A 24,935-nucleotide genomic window follows, 5' to 3' on the forward strand; every position below is an offset into this window, starting at 1 on the left:
TGCCCTCCATTTTGAAGCTCTTCTTTGACCTGACCTTTCTGCTTGAAGAACCTCCAACTCATGTTGACTCACCATCTGAACAAAGTATCTTTGGCATAGAGCCATGAAACTCTAGATATATTAGTAACTTAATAATGGTGGAATTCTATATACCCTCGGGTTAATAGTCAACTGGTTTTATACCACTATTAAAGTCGAAATGCCGTGGAAATATTGATTTGTCATTCAATAAGTCTCAAACCATGTATGTTGTTTACTTATGTATATACCGTATTTTTCGCTCCATAGGGTGCACCGGATCATAGGTTGCACCTAGTTTTGGGAGGAGGAAAACAAGAAAAAATTATTCTGAATCCCAGAAGCCAGAACAGCAAGAGGGATCTGGCTTCTGGGATAACGTGTGGCTGTTCTGGCTTCTGGGATAACTGCGCCAAGCCTCTTCAGGGCAGCGGGATGAAGGCTTCCCCTGCCCGAAGAGGCTGTGCAGGGCTAAGACAGAAGCCAGGACAGGCGCGTCGCTGGAGAAGGAACAGAAGGAGTCCCTTCTCTTCCTCCTCCGGCTTCGCATGACAGGCGCGTCGCTCAAGGGGCGCTGCGCAGAGAGAGAGAAGGCGCAGCGCCCCTTCAGCGAAGCTGGAGAAGGAACAGAAGGAAACCCTTCTGTTCCTCCTCCGGCTTCCAGGTCAGGTGAGTCGCCGCGAAGCCAAGGAGCCTGCATTCGCTCCATAGGACGCACACACATTTCCCCTTCATCTTTGGAGGGGGAAATGTGCGTCCTATAGAGCGAAAAATACGGTAAGTTGATAATCAAAAGGGGGAAATGAAGCAAATCGACAATTCCTTTAAATCCTTATGTGCTAAGTCAAAAGCTCCCAATCATTATATTGGTGAAATTAGGAGCTCGAGGGGGTGAATGTTTGCGTCTTCTACAGAGCGGAAGTCATGCATTTTTTCTTTTTTTCTTTTGTTATCTATTTGTGTTTTATTGTTAAGTGTACTAAGTGTGAGGAGAACCTGAGCTTACAGGGTTAAACAGCTCAGTTCGTATGTCCTGCCTTCTAAGGGGGCGGAGAGATCCTACGTCACACATCCGGGATCTGTTTCTTTGTTCTGTTATTCTGGCTTCGTTTTTGTACGGAACAGAGATGTACTTTTTACCAGACACTGGGTGATGATTTATACTGCTGTAAATAAACGCTTCTAGATTAGAGAAGCTGACTGGACTTTTGATTTCTGCACGCTAAAGGCAAGCACAGAGGGCAGAAGGCTAAAAGGCTAAATACGCTGTGTTTACTCTGCTGTGCTCAGAGGTCCGGGGAAAGCAGATATGAACCACGGAAGCCTGCAGGACCTTTACCCTGAGCAATATTTCACACTAAGTAGTTTTCTTTTTCCTTTTTTATCGTTAGTACTGTTACTATTATTATAAATTGTTGGTCATTTGTATATATTTGTGCCTACCTTTTCAGAACTCTTCCTATTTGTAGCTAGAGCTATTTCCTAGTTTCCTCTCTTTTCTCTCTCTATCCCTCTTTGAATATTTTCAAATACTAATTATTTGATTGGAAATACTTAAAATTTAATTACAGGGTGTATTAAATTGATCGGGTAGTATCTGCTCTATATATATTTAGATATGTAAGAAGGTGAATTAACTTTGTTTCACAATCCATATGTATATCCATATACAAGCACGGTTAATAGATGTCTCTAATTAGAGTGATAATAATTTGCAATATATTTGGTTCATACTAAGCCTTCCCAAGACTTTGCCAAAGATAAAAATAGAGGACAAGAGACCCTATAGATAAAAGCTGCAATTTATAATATGAGAATTATAGGTATGGATGCCAAGGGATTAAATGAAAGGAAAAAACAGATCCTAACACTTAACTATTTTCAGTCATTAAAGGCTGATATAGGACTATTACAAGAAACACATTTGACAGAACAAGGGGCACAAACTTTGAAAAGTCAATGGGTAAAAGAAGTTTTTTCAACAAATCTAGATGAAAATGCAAAGGGACTCACGATTCTATTTAGGAAAGGCTGGTCTTATGAAACGCAAGATATAATAAGAGAGGAAGATGGTCAGTGTTTAATAACTGTAATTAAAACAGAAGGGATAGAAATAGCAATAGTCGATGTCTATGCCGCTAATACTGATGACCATTAAGTTTATTCACAACTGTTTTAAGAGATTCAGCTCTTTATCGTATCAGTATCTGATAATTGGTGGAGACTTTAATGAAATTTTAGACCTGCAGATGGACGGCACTTCTACAGCTAGGAAAAAAATGACGAAGGTTAGAGAGAGACAATTAATTATTATATGATATACTGGAATTTAGTGGATTCATGGAAACTACACCATCCTAAGGAAAAATCCTATACATATTTTGCAGGAATTCACAATACCCAGCACAGAATTGATTTTTTTTTAACATCAGCATCACTACACTCCTTTACTAGCCGATGTGACATTGATATTCCCATTATAGCTGATCACTCAGCAGTAATATTGGAATGTAATCTATCCAATACCCAGGAAGGTATGAGGAGATGGTATCTTAATATATCATTACTAAATGATAAAAACTTCATTCAATATATAACGCAAGATACGCAAATATATTTTAAAAATAACTCCAAATCATTAATGCCAAGACTGAAGGAATGGGAAGGCTACAAAGCTTATATCAGAGGGAAGAAAATATCTTTCTCTGCCAACAAGGTCAAGATGCAAAAATTAAAAGAAAATAACCTAAAAAAATCTTTTAAAACATTATGGGGCAATATGGCAAATAACCCATCTAGGGTTACATATGAAAGAATACAACAACAAACACTAGAACTGAATAATATACTAGCTCAAAAAATTGAGTTCAGCTTATTATGTCTAAGACAAACATATTGGGAACAGGGAGAAAGACCGACAAAAATTCTAGCTAATCATCTAAAGCAGAAGAAAATGAACCAAATAATACCTTTAATAAGAAAGGGGGGGGTCACAGCGACCTCATCAACAGATATAAATAACGATTTTTTAAAATTCTACAAAAAGCTATATGAAGGGCCAGAAAATATACCAGAGGATGAGGTGGAAAACTTTTTTCAGGATATCAAACTACCAACCATTGAAGAATATCACAAAGATATGCTATCAGCCCCCCTGATATTGAGAATGAAATAGAAACAATGGGTAATGGAAAATCACCTGGACCAGATGGTTTTCCTATAGAATAGTATAAAATATTCAAAAATTTATTAGTCCCCAGACTTCTAGAAGTTTATGAGGAAGCAATATGAGTTTATGAGGTATAAAGGTGTCTATGCTGCAACATTTAATGAAGCTTTCATAATAATTATACCAAAACCTAACAAAGACCCCACTGAATGTGCAAATCACAGACCAATTTCATTAATGAATGTCGATGCAAAGATTCTGAATGCAATACTGGTTGAAAAATTACAAAAAGTCATCCAAGACTTGGTACTTAATAATCAAACAGGTTTTATAAAAACAAGACAAGCCACAGATAATGTAAGATTAACAATAGATTTGATAAATTTAAAGAACAAGAGGAGTTTATGATAATGTCACTAGATGCAGAAAAGGCTTTCGATAGAATCTATAACGAATTCATAGGGATCGTGTTATGTAAATTTGGCTTCCCTACAGAATACTGTAACTGGATTAAAATGATTTACAAAAATCCAACATCTCGGACTGTTACAAATGGTAGAATATCTAATGTGATTAATCTAAAACGAGGAACAAGACAACGATGCCCTCTCTCTCCATTACTATTTAATCTATGCCTGGAACCACTAACAAGAGTAATATCAAGGAGGTGAAACACAAGAAAGAAAATTACAAAATTGTATTATTTGCAGATGACATCCTTCTATTTATTACAAAACCAGAAGATACAATTCCAATAATTATGGAGAAAATAAAAACCTTTGGCTGAATATTGGGCTATTCCATAAATTGGACAAAATCAGAGATTTTGCCAATAGGGCATTGTATACAAATAGGCTACATTGTATAAAAACCATCAATTTTGGATGTGCAAAGACTTTATTAAATATTTGGGCATAATGATTTCATCAGATGTTAACCAAATCGTAAAATTACATTTGAATCAAATTATAAAAGAAATTTATTTTGATACTGAAAGGTGGGGACCTCCAAACCTTTCCCTTTGGGGAAAGGTTAATGTCCTCAAAATGACTATTGTTCCAAAGCTTTTATACATTCTTAGAGGATTACCAATATATATTCCCAACTTATATTTTCAAAAAATAAATCAAATATTTAGATTGTGCCTGTGGGGTACAAAGCCACCAAAAATATCATTACACAAAATGCAACTTCCAACTAAGGAAGGTGGTTTTGGACTCCCAAATCTGGAATTATATCACCAGGCCTACCTGCTGAGCAAGACAAATTGTTGGAGAGCTAGCAGGAATCCCAGTTGGGCTACTCTCAAATATAGTTTCATTGAATCTCTTGTGGGGTGGACCAATCTCAGCTACAACTATAAGAAATATCCCATTAATCTGGAGACTATTAAAGCACCCATAAAAATTTGGATGAACATATATAAAAATAATAAGGATGACCCTTACCAGCATGAGAAATTAACAATATGGGCCAACCCAAAACTAAAAATTGGAAATCTAGTACAGTGGTACCTCGGGTTACATACGCTTCAGATTACAGACTCTGCTAACCCAGAAATAGTACTTCAGGTTAAAAACTTTGCTTCAGGATGAGAACAGAAATCATGTGGCGGCAGCGGGAGGCCCCATTAGCCAAAGTGGCACCACAGGTTAAGAACAGTTTCAGGTTAAGAACGGACCTCCAGAACAAATTAAGTTCCTAACCCAAGGTACCACTGTAATAATTTGGCAAAACTGGATGAAAAAGGTATTTTGACACTGAATCATTTAATTGATGAGAACTACAAATTTGTGGAATATAAGACTTTGCAGGTAAAGTATGGATTAACCAGTGAAATACACTGGCAATATATCCAATTGAAACATATGTTGGAAAAGCAGTTTGGCCCTGATGCTATAGCAGCATCGGAAACACCCATGCTGTTACAAGATTTAGTCTCTGCAACAAAAACAAAAAATCCTACACTTGCCCTATATAAAACTTTACTTAACAGGAAGAAATACGATTTAGAATATGAAAGACAAAAATGGAGTAAAGAGCTAGGAGTACAGATAGCAAATGATATAATAATAGTAATAAATTTTATTTATACCCTGCTCTCCCCAGCCAGAGCCGGGCTCAGGGCAGCTAACATCAATAAAATTTCAGTAAATAATAAGGAAAAAAAAGAAAAGGCTTCTGGTTGGCCGTGTGATTAATGGCGGATGGGAGCTCTTTCGGAAGAAAGAGCCCCAGCGTTTTGAAGATTGGGGCGACCGCAAGAGTGTCGCAGAGCCCCCAAAAAACCTCAGCTCGGGCTTTCTGAGGACCTGGTGTTCTGGCAGGTACCCTTAGTGACTCCTCTGCTCCCCGGTAAGCTCTAATAAGAGCCCCGAGAGCGAGCGGGGTTGGAGACGCGGGTGCTGTGGAATTTACTCACTTTCTTCATAACGCAAAGCTCCAAGTCCGGCAATTGTGAGCGACCAATTTCTCCGACCAAATTATCAAGGATTGGACAATTGTGAGTAAAAAAGATTTTAATTTGGACAGTTAATTGGAACGAAAGGGATTTAAATTACGGAGGTCGATCCCTTCCGCTGAAGTAAAAGTGAAAGCAGTTACCACTGACCGAAGCCGTAACTTTAAAAGACCTGTCAAAACTTCCAAGGAAATATGTCAAACCCCTCTTTCTGCAGGGGGAAGGGGGGAGAATTTGATTGATTTGAGACCCTGCTTGAGATAGACTTGACAGTGGATTAGACTCTTTCTTTTTAGAAGCGGTTCTCCCGGCAGGGGAAGGCTAGACTCCATTATTATGTCACAAAGGGAGCAGATACATTCAACTTTCGTTCTCCTCTTTGGGGATTACAAAGTGACTGCTGCTATCTGAGATTGTTAAAATAGCACACAGATTTTCTTTTACTCTCCTTGAACTGGATATAAGTGTTTGAACTAATTTTGTGGTTCCAATAAAATAAAATTAAAAAAATTAAAAAATAAAATAAGGAAAGAGAATAAGACTTTGAAAGAGGGAAGCTGTTGGGCTGCCTGCTGCTGCCTGCGCACTAAAAATCTGGTGGACTCTGACTGGGTGAGCTGACCTTGAAACTTTGGAATAGCTATGGCTAATGGGGTAGATAAGTCTGAGAAAAGTAAAAGTAAAGATAGAAGACCTTCTAAAGCACCAACTTTTGAAGAGGAGGTGATGCAAATGTTAACAGACATAAGAGCAGGTGTGAGAGGAACTCAGCAGACTGTACAGGAGTTGAAACAAGAATCTGTAGATGTGAAAAAAGGCATTCAAGAGGTCAGGGAGGAAGTTGCTGCCCACGAAACAAGACTGAGGGAATTGGAAACAGTGAGAGTGCCTGACGTGGAGAAGATTCAACAGGATGCGCTCAATGCAATTGCTTTTTTACAGATGAAGGAACGGGAGAATCAACTGAGAGTAAGAGGCGCACCCCAATTGGAACAAGATAATCTTAAGGATTGACATTGGGTCTACATTACAAAAAAAGCTTGAAGATTAAAGATAAGCCAATTGTTTTGTTTAAGGAAATTCCAAAGCATTTTTTGAACCTAAGGAATAACTACGCAGACTTGGCTGGAACTCTGAGAAGGAAGAACATCGGACTTCCGGTCCAGCGCGAGACCGACTCAGGCGGGGATTTCTTCATAGCGGAGAATCCCGAGCTTCTCGGAGGAAAATAGGGGTTCCGCAGGGCGCAGCGGACCCCTGAAAAGTATCTGGAGGGCGTGCAGATACACTGGTTCCCGTGGGGCCGAAATCGCGGACCTCCCGGCCGTCAGGTAACTCCGAATTCGGAGCGAGGAGTACGGCAGGGGGAGAAGCGGGCTGAGGGAAGCCATAACTCCCTCCGAGAAAAGCGAAGCCCCGAGCCTGAAGGAAAAGCGCTGGATTCTCAAAAAAAAAAAGAAATTTGAACGTAAATAAGGAGGATACAAATTGGACGTGTATTAAAGATAATTCGAACAAAAAGGAAGCCAAAAGGGAGCGCAACTTTCTATCTGGAATCATGGCGGACGCAGAGATCTAAGCAAAGCGGAGAAAAACGTAAGTGTCGCTAGCGGTCAAATTTCTCTTCCCTTGGAAACTTTCTGGAAAGCCTGAAACTAAGTAACAGCGAAAAAAGAAAGTAGAGGGGAGCAAAAAGACACTTTAATGCTGAAAAGGCGTCTGATTCTCCAGGCCTCATTATAACGAGGGGGCAAGAAGGATCGGCAGTTTCACTTTTAAAGTTCTCCGCAACGAAGGACTACATTGTATCAGAGACTCCATTGTCTCAGAGTCTCCACTCTTACTCCGGCGGTCGTGTGCCAGGAGGGGGAAGCAGGAGAAAGGGGCCATCTCCTGGCACGTTACCAGTACGCTACCTTTACCTAAAGTAAACCTAAGGATCTCTAAACACTTAAATACGTAAAAAACGGCCGGTATTTAGAGAGATTCCAATTCTGAAGTGGGGAAAAACTTTTCTTCTCCTCGATTTTTTTTCTTCTCTCCTTTTTCGTTTTTTTTCTTCTCTCCTCTGTTCCTCCCCCACCCCCGACTTTGCCTTTCCCGAACCTTCCGCTGTCGGACGATAGCCTCCGGTGGTTGGGAGAGAAATTACAACTTGTTTTTTTGGAAAATTACAACTTGCTTTCTTTTTCTTGGAACATTAACGAGATGCTACATATTTGATATTAACCCACGGATTACCCCACCAGTCCGAGTATTTAAGGGATTTAGCCCAACTGAGGGCAAGAAGACCAAGAAACTTAAGTGTGCAGACACGCAGACATGGATTACGTTATGGATTAGCCTAAATGGTGGCAAGAAGAACTAAGTTTAAAGATTGTGTGGACTTCACTTTTTTATTTTTTACTTTTTATTTTTTCTTTTCTGTTCCTGGGTCCACAGTCATCGGTTTTAATCATCAATATTTATATTTGGTGGATTAGCCTAAATGGTGGCATGAAGAAGGGACCTTGATTACTTTGATTACTGAGACTGCTTAAAAAACATAACTGTACCAGGTCTAAAAACAGGTTTAAAAATACTCTGACTGTTGTACTTAAGGGGCAGCTGCGACTGCATCAGGGGAAGAATATTTGATATCTCTTTTTTTCTTTTTTTTTCTGTCTGTTCTCTTTTCTTCTTGCTTGTCATTATTGAAGGTGGGATAAATATTTGGGTCGTGGGGAGTAAGGGATCTAAATTTGACTAAATTGTATGAAATGTCGCACACACAGAAAAAAAGTGGCGAGGGGGGGACTCCGGGAGAAAGAAAGAGTTCTAAACAGGACTCAGATTTCAGAGCTGAAATATTAAAAATGTTTGGTGAAATTAGGCAGAGTGAAAAGAATCTAGAAACAAAAATGGAACAAATGGATGCAAAGATCGGGAAATTGGATAAGAAAATGGATGAGACGGTAAATGAACTGAAAGGACAAATTAAGGAAGTATCTAAGAGAACCCAGGCGTTAGAAGAAGGAATGAAAAGGACCAAAACGGAAATGAGGGAATTGAAACGGGAAGAAGACAAATTCAGGGTGGGGCTCATGGAAACCAACAAATCGCAAGAAGAAATGTGGGACGCCATTTCCATGAATGAACTCCGACAACGGGAAGTTAACCTAAGGCTGAGAGGGATACCAGAAACTCCCAATGAGAATATCAGACAAAAATTAATTACGGAAATGGCTCAATGGCTAGAACTCCAAGAAGCGGAAGTGGCAAATACAATTCAGAATGCCTTCAGAATGAAGGTAAAAACGACTAAAGTGAAGAAATACCCTGGAGATTGCCTGATAACTTTTAAAGATAGAGACATGAGAAATCTGGTCCTGGAAAAAAATAGGGAAAAGAGATTGTCCATAGATGGATGCTACACAATCATATTTAAAGACATACCAATCAGATTGTTAAAGAGGAGAGACCCCTATAAACCATTGGTACAAATGCTCAAAAAGAACAGCATAGAATTTAAATGGGAATTCCCGGAAGGGATCTCCTTCACGTACAAGAATAAGAGACATCGACTGACCAGCCCAGGGGAGATAGGCAAGTTCCAGAGAAAATACAAAGAATTAATTGCAGAGGAAGAAGAAGAAGTTAAAGGAGCAACGGGAGGGGTAGAGGAAAAGACGAAAAACGGAGGGCAAAAGGAGGAAGAGGAGGAGGACGAGGAGAGTGAGGAGGAAGAGGAAGAAAGATTGTAATAGCCTAGGAAAATTCTTTGAATAATTTGACTAATCGGAAACACTATGGCTTTAAAAATTTGGAATTGGAATGTCAACGGATTGAACGATAAGAAGAAACGAAATAAGGTGGATCAACTGTTAAAAAAGAAGAACTTAGACATAATTTGCATGCAGGAGACACATGTCGCAAAGAGACACAGAAGAATTCTGATTAATAAGAGACTCGGAAATGAATTCATATCCTCAGATAAAGAGAAAAAGAGGGGAGTGATACTATACGTAAAGAGTAAGATTGAGGCCCAGCAAATTTTTAAGGATGAGGAAGGAAGAATCATGGCAATTCAAATTATTTGGCAAGGCGAGAAAATAATAGTAGTCGGGATCTACGCGCCTAATGGAAACAAGACTGATTTCTTTAAGAATTTGGAAGAAAAGCTGTTGGAGTTTGCGGACCAGAAGATAATCTTGTTGGGCGATATGAACGGTGTGGTGTCATCAGAAATGGACAGACTGAGAAATAACGGCTCGAAAGAAGGGAAATTACCAAAAACCTTCTTCGAAATGGTTAAAAATTGTAATTTAATAGACATCTGGAGGCTAAGACACCCACTAGAAAAACAGTTTACCTTCTATTCGGAACCAAATCAGTCAATGTCGAGAATTGACCAAATTTGGATTTCAAACGAACTAACGCCAAGAATCCTCCAAGTGGAAATACAACCGAGAGTTATCTCAGACCATAGTCCCATTAAATTGGAAATTAAAGGCTTTGAAGAAAGAACATTCAGATGGAGATTGAACGACTACCTTCTGGACGATCAAAGGGTGGTCCAGGAGGCACAGAAGAAATTGAAAGAATATTTTGAAGATAACTGTAACAAAGGAACGAAAATAAGCACAGTTTGGGACGCAAACAAGGCAGTAATGAGAGGTTTCTTTATACAACAGAACTCGATCAAAAAGAAAAACAGAGAGAAAGAAAAGAAAGAAATTTTAAAACAAATTATGGAAAATGAACAAAAACTGATCAAGAAACCAAACAATGAAAGAATTAAACAAAGTATCAAGGCTCTTCAAACTCAATTCGCAATGATGATAAACAAGGAGGTGGAATGGAACATCAAAAAAACTGAAACAAAGGAACTTCGAATTTGCAAATAAATCAGGAAAATGGCTCGCGTGGCAGACTAAGAAAAGGAAAGAGCAAAATACAATAAACAAAATTGTAGTGGAAGGAGAGGAGATAACTAACCCTAAAGATATTAGGAAAGGATTCTTGGATTTCTACAGACAATTGTATAAAAGAAAAGAGAAGAATAATAGGAGAAAAATAGAGAGATACTTAAAAGAGAAGGAGGTGCAAAAGATCCCGACAGAAGCACAAGAAAGGCTGAACACCCCAATTGATACAATAGAATTGTTGGCGGCGATTAAAAAACTGAAAAATGGAAAAGCCCCAGGACCGGATGGCTTCACAGCAAGATATTACAAAGAATTGGGTACAACCCTGTGATGGCCTGGGATTCCGATTCGGAGGATGAAACAGAGGAATCCCAGCCTGCACAAGAGTCCCTGCCTCCAGGGCCGGCTGAACTGGGGCAAGGCCTAGATGCTGAAGAACCTGCACCTGTGGCAGTGCATCAGGAGCTGGCCCCAGGTGAAACCCTTCTGGCCCCAGAGAGGCTTGACGACTCAGTGGCCACAGGTGAGCCTCCTCCAGGGCCCAGTAACCCTTCGGCCTCTCCTGATCTGCAGAGGCTTAGGGCAGAGAGGCGAAGGGAACTGGTTGCCCCCAGGAGGAGTGCTCGCCTTAAGGCCAGAGGAGGCGGGGCTCCTGGGGGCCGGGACCGCCCCTGGCCTTAGAAGAGGATAAAAGCCCAGTCAGCCCGGCCCCAGGTTGCGGGAGCAACGTCGTTGTTGGCTTCGGACCTTCCTGTGTTCCTGATCCCTGCTCGGCCTCCTGTTCCTGACTATCCGGTACTCCTGTTCCCTGCTCGGCCTCCTGTTCCCGACCATCCGGTGTTCCTGTTCCCTGCACAGCCTCCTGTTCCAGCGTACCTGTTCCCCGCCCGGCTCTCTGCCTCGGACCTTGCCCCTCTTCGTGTGGACTCTGCTACACCCAAGGTACCTTACCCCCGGGACCAGCACAGTTTGCTCCCGCCACACCCGCACTCCCCCTTCGTAGGGGTGCGTTCGGGAAGAGCCAGAGGCCATGGCTGAACAGGCGGCTACACTGGTGGCTTTGGCCCAGGAGAACCAGGCCTTGACTCACACCGTGCAGCAGCTCAGCGATGCGGTTGTGGCACTTCAGCAACGTTTGGAAGCCCTACCGGCTCCTGGGGCCGACGCCCCGGCTCCGGGCAAGTACCCAGTGGCTTTGCCTGAGAAATTTGATGGAGCCCCGGCCAGCTTTCCCATGTTCCTGGCCCAGGCCAAGCTGTATATTCAGGGGCGAGCCCGGAACTTTCCTGACGACCGCACCAAGGTGCACTTTTTGATTAGTTTGTTAAAGGATCAGGCGGCCAAGTGGGCGTTGCCGCTACTCAGGCAAGACTCCCCCTTGCTGGCAGACTATACGGGGTTTTGCAATCGTTTGGAGGCCGCGTTCGGCAACCCCCAGAAAGAGAGTCAAGCCAACCGGGCGATTCGGCGTTTGAAACAGGGCAAGTCCACGGTGGCCACATATACCACGGAGTTTCGGCTGTTAGCACAGGACTTGACCTGGAATGACTCGGCACTGCGGGACCAGTATCTCGAAGGGCTTTCGGACGAGGTACTGGACCAGTTGGCCACAATGGAACGCCCCACCACGCTGGACACTCTCATTCAACGGAGTCTACAAATAGACGACCGGTTGGAGGATCGTCGTCAGGCCCGGGGTCGCCGACACTCCCAGTTCACGGCACCAGCTTTTTCCGGCAGCCCCACGGTCACAACTGATTTAACGGAGGAGCCTATGCAGCTCGGGGCAGTGCGGCCACGCCTTTCCCCCGCAGAGAAGGCGCGGCGTCGGGAGGGAAATCTCTGTCTTTACTGTGGCGGAAGTGGACACTTCGCTCAGTCCTGCCCTGAGAAACGCCAGCCGCAGGGAAACCGCCAACCCCCAGTAGCTGATGGCCCTAGCTACCGGGGGTCCCAAACCGTACAGAATGGGCCCGCACCAATGGACTTGCAACATCTTATGGTTTCGGTACGTTTATACCCTCCAGGGGGGCCCTGGATCCTCACCCATGCTTTGGTAGATTCAGGGGCAACCCGCTCCTATATGGACGCTGCTTTTGCCACCCATCATCAGGTGCCACTTCGGAACAAGCCAGTACCGATCCAGGTGGAAGCGATTGACGGACGACTTCTGCGTTCAGGTGCTGTTACTCAGGAGACCCAGCCCCTGGTCCTGTGTCTCCAGCAGCACCGGGAGTTGCGAACTTTGGACATTGCTTCTATGCCCCGCTTCCCCCTGGTGCTCGGGATGGACTGGCTGGAAGCCCACAACGTTCAGATTGACTGGGTCAAACGGACCGTGCACTTCCCAGACCCATGTTCCCATGCTCAATCCGGAACGCTGGCGGCCGCGCCCTCAGAGGAGGCAGCACCCACGCTCCCAGCCGTGTACCAGGACTACCAGGACGTGTTCGAGGAACGGGGGGCAGACCAGCTGCCGCCGCATCGGCCTTTTGACTGCGGCATAGACCTCCAACCCGGAGCGCCTTTACCAGTGAGTCGCTTATATTCCCTAACAGAGCCAGAGCGCGAGGCTTTGCAGGACTTCTTGCGCAAGAACCTGGAGCGTGGGTTCATTAGGCCTTCCACCTCGCCTACCGCGGCACCAGTGCTTTTCGTTAAGAAGAAATGTGGGGAACTCCGCCCTTGCCATGATTACCGAGCCCTGAACAAAATTACCGTCCCAGACCGGTACCCCTTACCCCTTATCTCAGAGCTGCTGGAGCGGGTGCAAGGGGCACAGGTGTTCACCAAGCTGGACCTCCGAGGGGCCTACAACTTGATTCGGATCCGAGCCGGGGATGAGTGGAAGACAGCGTTTGGGACCCGGTACGGGCAGTTCGAATATTTGGTTATGCCTTTCGGTTTGTGCAACGCGCCTGCTGTGTTCCAACGCTACATCAACCACGTGTTTCAGGACTTGTTAGACAAGTACGTGGTGGTGTATTTGGATGACATACTGATTTACTCCCGTGACCCGGCTCACCATGAGGGACATGTCCGGACCGTGCTGCAGCGCTTGCGTGAGCACCGTTTGTACGCAAAGCTCAGCAAGTGCGAGTTCCATCAGCGGACTGTGGACTTCCTTGGTCACCGGCTCTCTCCAGATGGGGTGCAAATGGACCCGGGGAAGGTGATAGCGGTTCGAGAATGGGCGGCACCCCGGAACCGCAAGGACCTACAGCGTTTCCTGGGGTTCGCCAATTACTACCGGACCTTCATCGCTGATTATGCTCATCGCACCACCCCGTTGACCCGGCTACTGCGCCCAAAGACGCCGTTTTCCTGGGACAAGGAGGCAGAGGAGGCGTTTCAGGGGTTGAAGGCCTGTTTCCAGAGGGCACCAATCTTACAACATCCTGACCCCTCTCGACCTTTTGTGGTGGAGACCGACGCCTCCAGTACGGCTCTCGGTGCCGTCTTGTCTCAACAGATTGGGCCTGAAGCGCCACTCTTACCCTGTGCCTTCTATTCCCGCCAGCTCCTACCAGCGGAGCGTAACTATACTGTGTGGGAGCGGGAACTACTGGCCATCAAGGTAGCCTTTGAGGTCTGGCGCCACCATCTTGAGGGGGCACGACATCCGGTGGAGGTGAGAACCGATCACCGGAACCTGGAGTACCTCCAGACCACCCGCAAGCTGAACCAAAGACAGATCCGGTGGGCGTTGTTCTTTTCCCGGTTCCAGTTCCGGATCAGCTACATCCCTAGCTCTCAGAATCAGAAGGCGGATGCCCTGTCCCGGAAACCTGAAGACAACGCAGACACGATACAGCAAGCAGAACCCACCACGATCCTACCTCCGGCTGCATTCCTGGCCACCCAGGAGGCGCAGCCACTGCAGGTTCGGGTGCGGGAACAGCAGCGGGTCGACGCTTGGGCCCAGGAACGACTCCGGGAGCTGGCTGAAGGGTCCAGCCCACAGTATCCGGGACTGGTCCTGCATCAGGGCCTTCTGCTGCATCACGGTCGTCTGTACATCCCGCCAGGGCCACTACGGCTGGAGGTTCTCCGGATGGCCCATGATGCCCCAGCAGCGGGGCACTTTGGACGGTATCGGACCACCCATCTGGTCAGTCGAGAGTTTTGGTGGCCCCGCCTGAAGGCTGACGTGGCTCGCTACGTTGCTGGTTGTGATGTCTGCCGGCGCGCCAAGGGACCTACCGGGCGACCCCCCGGCCTACTTCAGCCATTGCCAGTTCCACCGCGTCCTTGGCACACGGTTTCATTGGACTTTGTAGTGGACTTACCCTCGTCTCGTGGCTGTACCTGCCTTCTGGTTTTCTCCGACCATTTCACCAAGATGGTGCACTGCGCTCCCTGTCCATCTGTACCCACAGCCAAGGAAACTGCTCAGCTGTACCTTCAGCATGTCTTCCGCTTGCATGGCCTACCTGAGCGTGTGGTGTCCGACCGGGGCGTTCAGTTCACATCCCGGTTCTGGCGAGCATTACACCAGACCCTCGGGACAGAGGTCTGCCTCTCGTCAGCCTACCACCCACAGACCGATGGCCAGACGGAACGGGCGAACGCGGTGCTGGAGCAGTACCTCCGGTGTTACTGCAGCTACCAGCAGGATGACTGGGTCGACCACCTGGCATTGGCAGAGTTCGCCTATAACAACGCGGTGAATGCGTCCACCCAGCAGACCCCGTTCCAGGCCAGTTATGGTTATCATCCACGGCTGTTTCCAGAGGTGCTGCCGGCGTCCGCGGTCCCGGCGGTGACGGAGTGGCTTCAAGAGCTCCAATCCCAGCAACAGCTTTTGGTGGAGCAACTGCACCAGGCCAAGGAAGCGTACAAAGCCCAGGCCGACCGCCACCGCCAGGTGGGGCCGGAACTTCGCGTTGGTGACCTGGTTTGGCTCTCCACTCGCCACCTCCACCCCTCTCGACCTTCGCGGAAGTTGGACGCCCGCTTCACCGGCCCGTTCCCTATCGTAGACCAAGTCTCTCCTGTGGCATTTCGTCTTCGGTTACCCGCAACCCTGAAGGTTCACCCGGTCTTCCACAGGTCCCTTTTGAGTCCGGTGGCCCCACCCGACGAGTTCCACCCGAACCGCCCCCGACCGCAGCCAGTGTTGGTTCGGGGAGAGCCTGAGTACAAGGTGGAACGCATCCTGGACTCCCGATACCGCAGGGGAAAGCTGCAGTATCTCATTGACTGGAAGGGGTACGGACCGGAGGACCGTTCCTGGGAACCAGCGGCCAACGTCCATGCACCTGCCTGCCTCCGAGAGTTCCATGCGACGTACCCCGGCAAGCCGGGTCCGGACCCTCGGTTGAGGGGGGGGCCTGGGAGGGGGGATGGTGTGATGGCCTGGGATTCCGATTCGGAGGATGAAACAGAGGAATCCCAGCCTGCACAAGAGTCCCCGCCTCCAGGGCCGGCTGAACTGGGGCAAGGCCTAGATGCTGAAGAACCTGCACCTGTGGCAGTGCATCAGGAGCTGGCCCCAGGTGAAACCCTTCTGGCCCCAGAGAGGCTTGACGACTCAGTGGCCACAGGTGAGCCTCCTCCAGGGCCCAGTAACCCTTCGGCCTCTCCTGATCTGCAGAGGCTTAGGGCAGAGAGGCGAAGGGAACTGGTTGCCCCCAGGAGGAGTGCTCGCCTTAAGGCCAGAGGAGGCGGGGCTCCTGGGGGCCGGGACCGCCCCTGGCCTTAGAAGAGGATAAAAGCCCAGTCAGCCCGGCCCCAGGTTGCGGGAGCAACGTCGTTGTTGGCTTCGGACCTTCCTGTGTTCCTGATCCCTGCTCGGCCTCCTGTTCCTGACTATCCGGTACTCCTGTTCCCTGCTCGGCCTCCTGTTCCCGACCATCCGGTGTTCCTGTTCCCTGCACAGCCTCCTGTTCCAGCGTACCTGTTCCCCGCCCGGCTCTCTGCCTCGGACCTTGCCCCTCTTCGTGTGGACTCTGCTACACCCAAGGTACCTTACCCCCGGGACCAGCACAAACCCTATTGCAACCATTGAGAGAGGTAATGAACATCATATTAAAGGAGAGAGAAATCCCAGAGACGTGGAAGGAAGCATTTATAATTCTTATTCCGAAAGAAGAGGCGGACTCAACCCAAGTAAAGAACTATCGACCAATTTCACTACTAAACACAGACTATAAAATGTTTGCAGGAATAATGGCAGAAAGACTAAAAAAGGTTTTACAAGAAATTATTCACGAAGACCAGGCGGGCTTCCTTCCAGGCAGGCAGATGCGAGATAATGTGAGAAATGTTATAAACATTCTAGAATATCTGGCCGCCAGGAATGAGAAGCAAGCAATGCTGATGTTCGTGGACGCCGAAAAAGCATTCGACAACGTGTCATGGGATTTTATGCTAAAAAATATTGAACAGAGGGAAATGGGGAACGACTTTCTCAATGGGATAAAGGCAATCTATACGGAGCAAAAAGCGAAGTTAATAGTAAATAATGTGATTACGGAAGAGCTAAAGATCTCCAAAGGTACTAGACAGGGATGCCCATTGTCACCACTACTATTCATCATGGTCCTAGAGGTGCTACTGGACTCAATTAGGAAGAAGGAAAGTATAAAGGGGGTGGCAGTAGGCCAAAATCAATATAAAGTTAAAGCCTTTGCCGACGATTTAGTTTTGTTGGCGGAGGAACCGTTGGAAACCACAACAGAGATACTGGAAGAAATTGAAAAATTTGGAGAGGTGGCAGGCTTTATAATAAACAGGAAGAAAACCAAAATTATAGCTAAAAATATGGAAAAAAACAGGGATGGAAGTATTGCAACAAAAAACGGGTATAGAAATCGCCAAAAAAGTGAAATACTTGGGAATATGGTTAACGCCAAAGAACATTGATCTGTTCCAAAATAACTATGTTTCGGTGTGGAAGGGAATTAAGAAAGATTTGGAAATATGGAATAGGCTAAAATTGTCTTTTTGGGGAAGAATCTCAATGATCAAGATGTTAGTACTACCGAAGATGCTGTTTCTTTTCCAGATGTTACCAATTTTAAAAGGAGTGGCGATTTTCAAAGAATGGCAAAGAATGATCTCTAGATATATCTGGCAGGGCAAAAAGCCGAGAATTAAGTATAAACTATTAACAGAAGCAAAAGAAAGGGGAGGCTTCACCCTGCCAGATTTGAAGTTATACTACGAAGCATCATGTCTTTGCTGGCTAAAAGAATGGATAAAACTAAAAAATACAAAGCTCCTAGATTTGGAAGGATTCGATGCCAGGTTTGGTTGGCACGCGCATCTTTGGAAAGAAAAGAAGAAAGGCTACGGATCATTTGAAAACCATATCTTTCGCAGATCGTTACTGGAAGTCTGGGACAGATACAAAAATATATTGGAAACAGGGGTTCCACATTGGTTATCCCCGCTAGAGGCTATGGGAGTTAAGAAAATTAACATGAGAAGCGATTGGGTCACCTATGCAGATTTGGTGGTGAAGGAAGGGGGTAGGTGGAGGTTAAAACCATATGAACAAGTAAAAGAATATGTCTATGATTGGTTGCACTACCGCCAAGTAAACGAAATGTTTAAAAAGGAAGAGAAAGAAAAAGGGTATAAAGAAAAAGACTCAAAGTTCCAAACAGAAATTGTGAATAAGGACTGCAAAATAATTTCTAAAATGTACAAAATTTTGTTGGAATGGCACACAATGGATGAGGAGGTGAAAGTAGTTATGATTCAGTGGGCCAAAGATCTAGGTTACAGCATAGATTTGGATGATTGGCAAAAAATATGGAATGAGAACTTGAAGTTTACCGCATGTGTCACACTAAAAGAAAACACAATGAAGATGGTTTACAGGTGGTATATGACACCAGTAAAATTACCAAAAATGTACAAGACTTGTAACAAGTGTTGGAGATGCAGGGAGAAAGAAGGTACATTTATGCATATGTGGTGGGACTGCAGAAAAGTAAGGGGGTTCTGGGAGCTGATATACAATGAACTAAAGAAAATGCTAAAATATAGCTTTGGTAAGAAACCAGAAACCTTCTTGCTGGGGATAACAAGAAGGGATATAAGTAGGAGAGACAGCAAATTGTTTCAATACGCGATCACCGCAGCAAGGACATTGCTAGCTCAAAGGTGGAAACAGGAAGAGGTCCCGAATTTGGAAGAATGGAGGTCAAAATTAACTGAGTATGCAGAACTGGACAAACTAACGGGAAAAATTAGATATCAAAAAGACCATAGATTTTTTGAGGACTGGGGGAAATTTACGGAGTATTTGGAAAATATATGTGAGGATGGTACAACGCTAGTGTGTCTCAAAGAAGCTTTGTGAAAAATAGGGAATATTACCAGAAGGTAAATAAGATCAGAAATATAAAACACAATGGAAATATTGTAACAAAGGAATGTGAGGATAAGATTTGAACTACGAATGATTGCTAGAGAAGTTGTGGGAGGTCCAAATAAGACAAACTATGTGATATGTAAATGGATATGTTTGGTGTTTTTTAATGGAAAACCTTAATAAAAAGTTTAAAGTGAGAAGGAAGAACATCTTTTTTAGGTGGGAATTTCCAGAAGGCCTCTCCTTTAAATTTCAAGGAAGGAAACAAAGAATTAGGACCGTCGAAGAAAAAACAGGGTTCCTGGGGGAAAATGCCAAGGATCTGGGATTGGAAAGTGAGCAGACGCCAGGGGCAGGAGCTCCTGAATAGTTTAAGATGGTATTGAGAATATACTCATGGAATGTTAATGGTTTGAACTCACGACCAAAAAGGAACCAAGTATACCATGTGTTAGCAAAACAGAATTTGGACATAATTTGTTTGCAAGAAACTCGTGTTACTAGATTACACAGAAAATTCCTTCAGAATAAGAGACTTGGTCAAGAATTCATTTCATCTGACAAAGTGAAGAAAAGAGGAGTGGTTGTTTACGTGAAAGAAAAATGGAATCCCAAAATGATGTTCAAAGATTAGGGAAGATATATTGCAGTAGAAATCAATGCACAAGGCAAAAAATATTTGCTGTTGGGAATTTATGCACCAAATGATGGCAAAGCAGATTTTTTTAAGAACTTGGAAACAAGACTTCTGGACTATTTGGATTATAAAATGATTTTGATGGGGGCCTGAATGGAGTTGCATCAACGCTTATGGATAAAACACAGACACAGAAAGTAATGAATGCTGGCAGATTACCAAAGTTTTTTTTTACCTGTCAGACATATGGAGAGTGAGAAATCCAACTGAAAAAGACTTCACATTCTATTCAGATACAAATCAAACAGAAGTGGGGTGCTTCTTGCCCCCATCTTTGGACAGTGTCCTTCTGGACCCATTAAGACTTCCTCTAAGTCATTTCTAAAAAGATTAAACAATGGGGGGGGGGCAGAATACAACCCTATCTGACCCCTCTTAACATTGTGATTTTGTTAGAGAGTTGCCCCAGCAACCTACATATTGCTATCACTATATAAGGCTTTTATAAGGTATAGGAGTCTCTTGTCCTCCATCACTGAATACAACTTTGATCATAATTTGGATCTAGGGATGGAGTCAAAGGCAGATTTTAGGTCCATAAAGGCCATATATAAATGGCCTTGGAGTGGTCCTAGTATATTTCTCTGCTAGGTGTGACAGCACAAGACAGTGGTCAGATGTTGAGTACTTCATACGGAAAGCAGCCTTGGCTTCAAAGGTTATGTTATTATCCTCAAGAAATGTTGCTAATTTAAAGCAAATGAAATGGGCATATAATTTCCCCATTATGGAAAGCAAACTAATTGGCCTATAGTTGCCAAGATCTATAGGTTGTCCTTTCTTGTAAATTGGCACCACAATTGTATACTTCCAGCTAACTGGGATTTTACCTGAATTATTTACCTCTGTGAAAAGAGAATGTGCAAAGTGCTGTATTTTAAAAATAATAATAAAAGGATAAAGGACCAACCTGATGCAACTTTGGCGAATAGTCTCTCTTGCTTTCTGATAGCTCGCATTGTTGACAATAGTTTGAAATGCCTGGATTGGATCAATGACCTGTCCCCATACTTTAGACCCAAGCTTATCCAGGATCACCATGAAACAGTGGAGCGCAGGCCAGAAAGGATTGATGCTTTCATCTAAAAAAAAACCCAAAACAAATCAAAACATGCTTAGATGGGAAATAGCACTTAGAAGACAATAAAAACATGTACATTTAAAAACAGTAAAGAAAAACTTGTTGGGTACAAGAGAAAAAATGTAAAACTCCAGTATCAGGCAACACCTTTTATCCAGACCAACCAAAACTTCCAAAAAATAAGTGAACAAGTTCTTTGGAAGGCTCCATCAGATTGAATTTCAACCGAGGATCATTCCACGCCAAATCACAAATCACCTGATTTTAATATTTGACCGTGCTCTCACAACTCAGATTTTCTTCAGTTTTTTTAATGTGTCATGGTACTGCCGGAGAATGCCAGGGAGGAGCAGGAACAGGCAGAGGGAGGTGGGCAGGAAGTGGCGATTGAGTGATCAGAGGTACTTATTGCGAAGAGCATTCACAAGCCATCACCACTATGAGATAACCTCAAATAAATTTTAAAAGATTTTTGGTCCAAAATTGAGCACAGGAGAATTTTTTGAAAATTTCAATTTTTGTGCAATTTAGGCTAATGCAATTTCTGTGTCAGTTTAGAAAAAACCTCATTTCGCTTATTTTTCAACCAATTGGGCTTATTTTGGTATCAAAATAAAGCTAATTGTGGTCTCTTTCAAAATAAGGTATAAAAATGGTATTAGGTGCCACAGAAAAAGGTCACCAACCATTCAAAGTGATTTTTTGTCATTTTATTCCCGGTATGTTCAATAAGCCATAGCGCACAAACCACAACTAACACGTGCATCATACTTTTGTTGTAGAATGGGCTAACCATGTACTTATTATGCTGTAAAAATAAGGAGGGTGTTTTTTGTGGTTATAAAATAAATTGATTTTGAAGGTGTGTTTTTTTGGACAGGTTTAAGGTCTCTTTGAGCCTGAAATACCGTATTTTTCGTCCCATAGGACGCACCGACCCATAGGATGCACCTAGTTTTTTTGGGGGGAAATAAAGGAAAATTCCCCCCCCCCTTTATTCCCCCCCAAAAAACCAGGTCGGGGAATCCAAACCAGGTCGGGGAACAGCGGGATGGCGGCGCTGCGCCTCCCCGCTGTCCCCCGAGCTTGTGGGGCTGCCCGATGTCTGCCCGAAGCGCGGGGCGCTCTGCTTCAGCGCGCCCCGCGCTCCGGGAAGCAGGCTGCTTCTGCAGCCTAGAGAGCCCTGCGGGAACTCCCACGGGCTCCCCAGGCTTGCTGATAGCTTGCTGAAGCCTGGAGAGCGAGAGGGGTCGGTGCGCACCGACCCCTCTCGCTCTCCAAGCTTCAGCGAAAGCCTGCATTCGCCCCATAGGACGCACCCAGATTTCCCCTTCATTTTTGGAGGGGAAAAAGTGCGTCCTATAGGGTGAAAAATACGGTACACTCACACATTCGTGAGAATAGTTAAAATTGTACCCTCTGATGTTACAATGTCATCTGATATATTTAAAAAAATAAGTTTTATTGATTATTTAATAAAAACAAAATACGTCTCAGAGCCCTTGTTCATTTTATTGTGTAAAACACTTTTGCAATGATATGGTCAAAGCTGTTTTGTTTCCCATACATGTAATATGGTCAATGATGCTGTTTTTTAAAAATAAATTTTATTGGATTTTACAATTTTATATTCAACCAAATAACACAATGTAACATTTGTCATATAAAACGCACACACAAAAAAACCTTCCTCATGACTTCCCTCAACTTCCCCTTCCGGTTCTTTAAATATTTATTACTTCTGCTTAATTTTTGTCTTATTTTTATGATCTTATACCTCAATATACTTAAATCCCCGCAATGACGGGGTGAGCTCCCGTTGCTCGGTCCCAGCTCCTGCCCACCTAGCAGTTTGAAAGCACGTCAAAGTGCAAGTAGATAAATAGGTACCGCTCCAGCAGGAAGGTAAACGGTGTTTCCGTGTGCTGCTCTGGTTCCCCAGAAGCGGCTTAGTCATGCTGGCCACATGACCCGGAAGCTGTACGCCGGCTCCCTCGGTCAATAAAGCGAGATGAGCGCCGCAACCCCAGAGTCGGCCACGACTGGACCTAATGGTCAGGGGTCCCTTTACCTTTAATATATATGAGGCAATGTTATAATCGGAGGGGGGGGGTTAATGTTGCTGAACTGGATGCTTTTCTCATGGAGCAGCTACAACAAATGTACTATGGATAAATGAATGAGAGTTGCAGAAATTAATTAAATCAATCTGAAGAAGGTGCAACCAAATTGATTTCTGCTCCTTGGGGCTTATCCACACTTACCAAGTGCCAGTGGTTTATTTAAAAGGTGGTCCCTCACCTGGGTTACAAACAGAGGTGGTATAGAGGTGAATTCTAAATACATTACTTCTAAATACATTACTTCTGGTAAATCAGCCACCATAGCCATTAGAGGGCCGTGAAAATTTGTGTCCCAGGCTTTTTAGACTCATCTAAAAAGCCTTCATGAATCACTGCCTTGCCGTGGCGAAGGGGCTTGAATAACTCAAAGAAGCTATGAACTATGCCGAGCAGGGCACCCAAGATGGACAGGTCATAGTGGACATGTTTGACCAAACGTGATCCACCTGGAGCAGGAACCGGCAAGCCACTCCAGTATCCCTGCCAAGAAAACTTCATGGACAAAGACAACAGGCATATAAAAGCTATGACGCTGGAAGATGAGCGCCTCAAGTCGGAAGGTGTCCAACATGCTACTGAGGAAGAGCGGAGGACAAGTACAAGTAGATTCAGAGCTGATGAAGTGACTGGGCCAAACCCGAAAGGACGCTCAGTTGCAGATATGCCTGGAAGCGAAAGGAAAGTCCAATGCTTTCTTTTCCAAAGAAAAATATTGCATAGGAACCTGGAATGTAAGAACCATGAACCTCGGTAAGTTGGATGTGGTCAAAAATGAGATGGCAAGAATAAATATTGACATCCTGGGCATCAGTGAACTAAAATGGACGGGAATGGGCGAATTCAGTTCGGATGACCATCATATCTACTACTGTGGGCAAGAATCCCGTAAAAGAAATGGAGTGGCCCTCGTAGTCAACAAAAGAGTGGCGAAAGCTGTACTGGGATGCAATCTCAAAAATGATAGAATGATCTCGATACGAATCCAAGGCAGACCTTTTAACATCACAGTAATCCAAGTTTATGCACCAACTACTGGTGCTGAAGAAACTGAAATTGAGCAATTCTATGAAGACTTACAACACCTTATAGAAATGACACCAAAGAAGGATGTTCTTCTCATTATAGGGGATTGGAATGCTAAAGTAGGGAGTCAAGAGATAAAAGGAACAACTGGCAAGTTTGGCCTTGGAGATCAAAACGAAGCAGGGCAAAGGCTAATAGAGTTCTGTCAAGAGAACAAGCTGGTCATCACAAACATGCTTTTCCAACAACACAAGAGACGACTCTACACGTGGACATCACCAGATGGGCAGCATCGAAATCAGATTGATTATATTCTCTGCAGCCAAAGATGGAGAAGCTCTATACAGTCAGCAAAAACAACAACAAAAAGGCTCACTCATTCCTGTGATCCAATGCAAGACTGTTAAGTAAGTAAACACTATATTTTAAGTTTATTTTATAAGATTATAAGTTGTTACCCTATTCTTTTTTTAAGAGGGAAACCAAAGGGAAGACAGTTTATAAGCTGGAATTGCTCAGAAGAGATAAGGTTTTGCAGCCTAGTTCCAAAGCTTCTACATTTTGCTGCCAAATACGGGGTTTTAATACTCTGCTTAACCCACACACAGGAGATTGGACGGATAAATTGTAATAAATATTTCCTTTCCATATAATGTATAATATAATTATAATACATATAATGGGGTGGAGAACTGACTTGATGCTGAATTCATGGGCAACTTGTAACCCCTGCAAGTCTTCCATGCCATGTATTACCGGATGATGTTTTACAGCGCCAACTTTCTGCTTTTTTCCCATTTGTCTTATGCTTTTACAGTGAATGTTTTGCCGCAATGCCACTCTTAAGTGGTTTTCAACTTTACTTTTCATGTTAGCCGTTTTCATTCCAGAACAATGCCCGTCTTGTTTTGGAAATTGGGGAGAACTGAACTTTGGTTTAATTAACTGCCAAAACACATCCAACTTTTGACTTGATAGGATTTCTAATCACCAGCAAATTTCTGCCAAACAGTATCCATATTTATTCACACAGCGGTTTAGCAAACTGCTCTGTGAGGGGGATAAGGGAGGGAGGGGTGAAGGGAGGGGTGGTGGTCAGGTGTATGGGAAAGGCAAAGGGGTGGTAGCCA

At 44.3% G+C, this 24,935-nt stretch overlaps 1 protein-coding gene across 1 annotated transcript in view; it reads right to left on the reverse strand.

Annotated features, from left to right (window-relative positions):
• LOC310697764 (putative helicase senataxin) overlaps positions 1-24,935 on the reverse strand; it is a 302,418-nt gene that overhangs the window by 150,848 nt on the left and 126,635 nt on the right. Inside the window, exon 7 of the mRNA XM_083484422.1 lies at positions 20,489-20,660. Coding sequence (XP_083340548.1) covers positions 20,489-20,660 — 172 coding nt within the window. The remainder of the gene's footprint in view (positions 1-20,488; positions 20,661-24,935) is intronic.

This window comes from Podarcis liolepis (assembly GCF_965112155.1).
Source record: "Podarcis liolepis genome assembly, chromosome: W".
Lineage (NCBI taxonomy): Eukaryota > Metazoa > Chordata > Lepidosauria > Squamata > Lacertidae > Podarcis > Podarcis liolepis.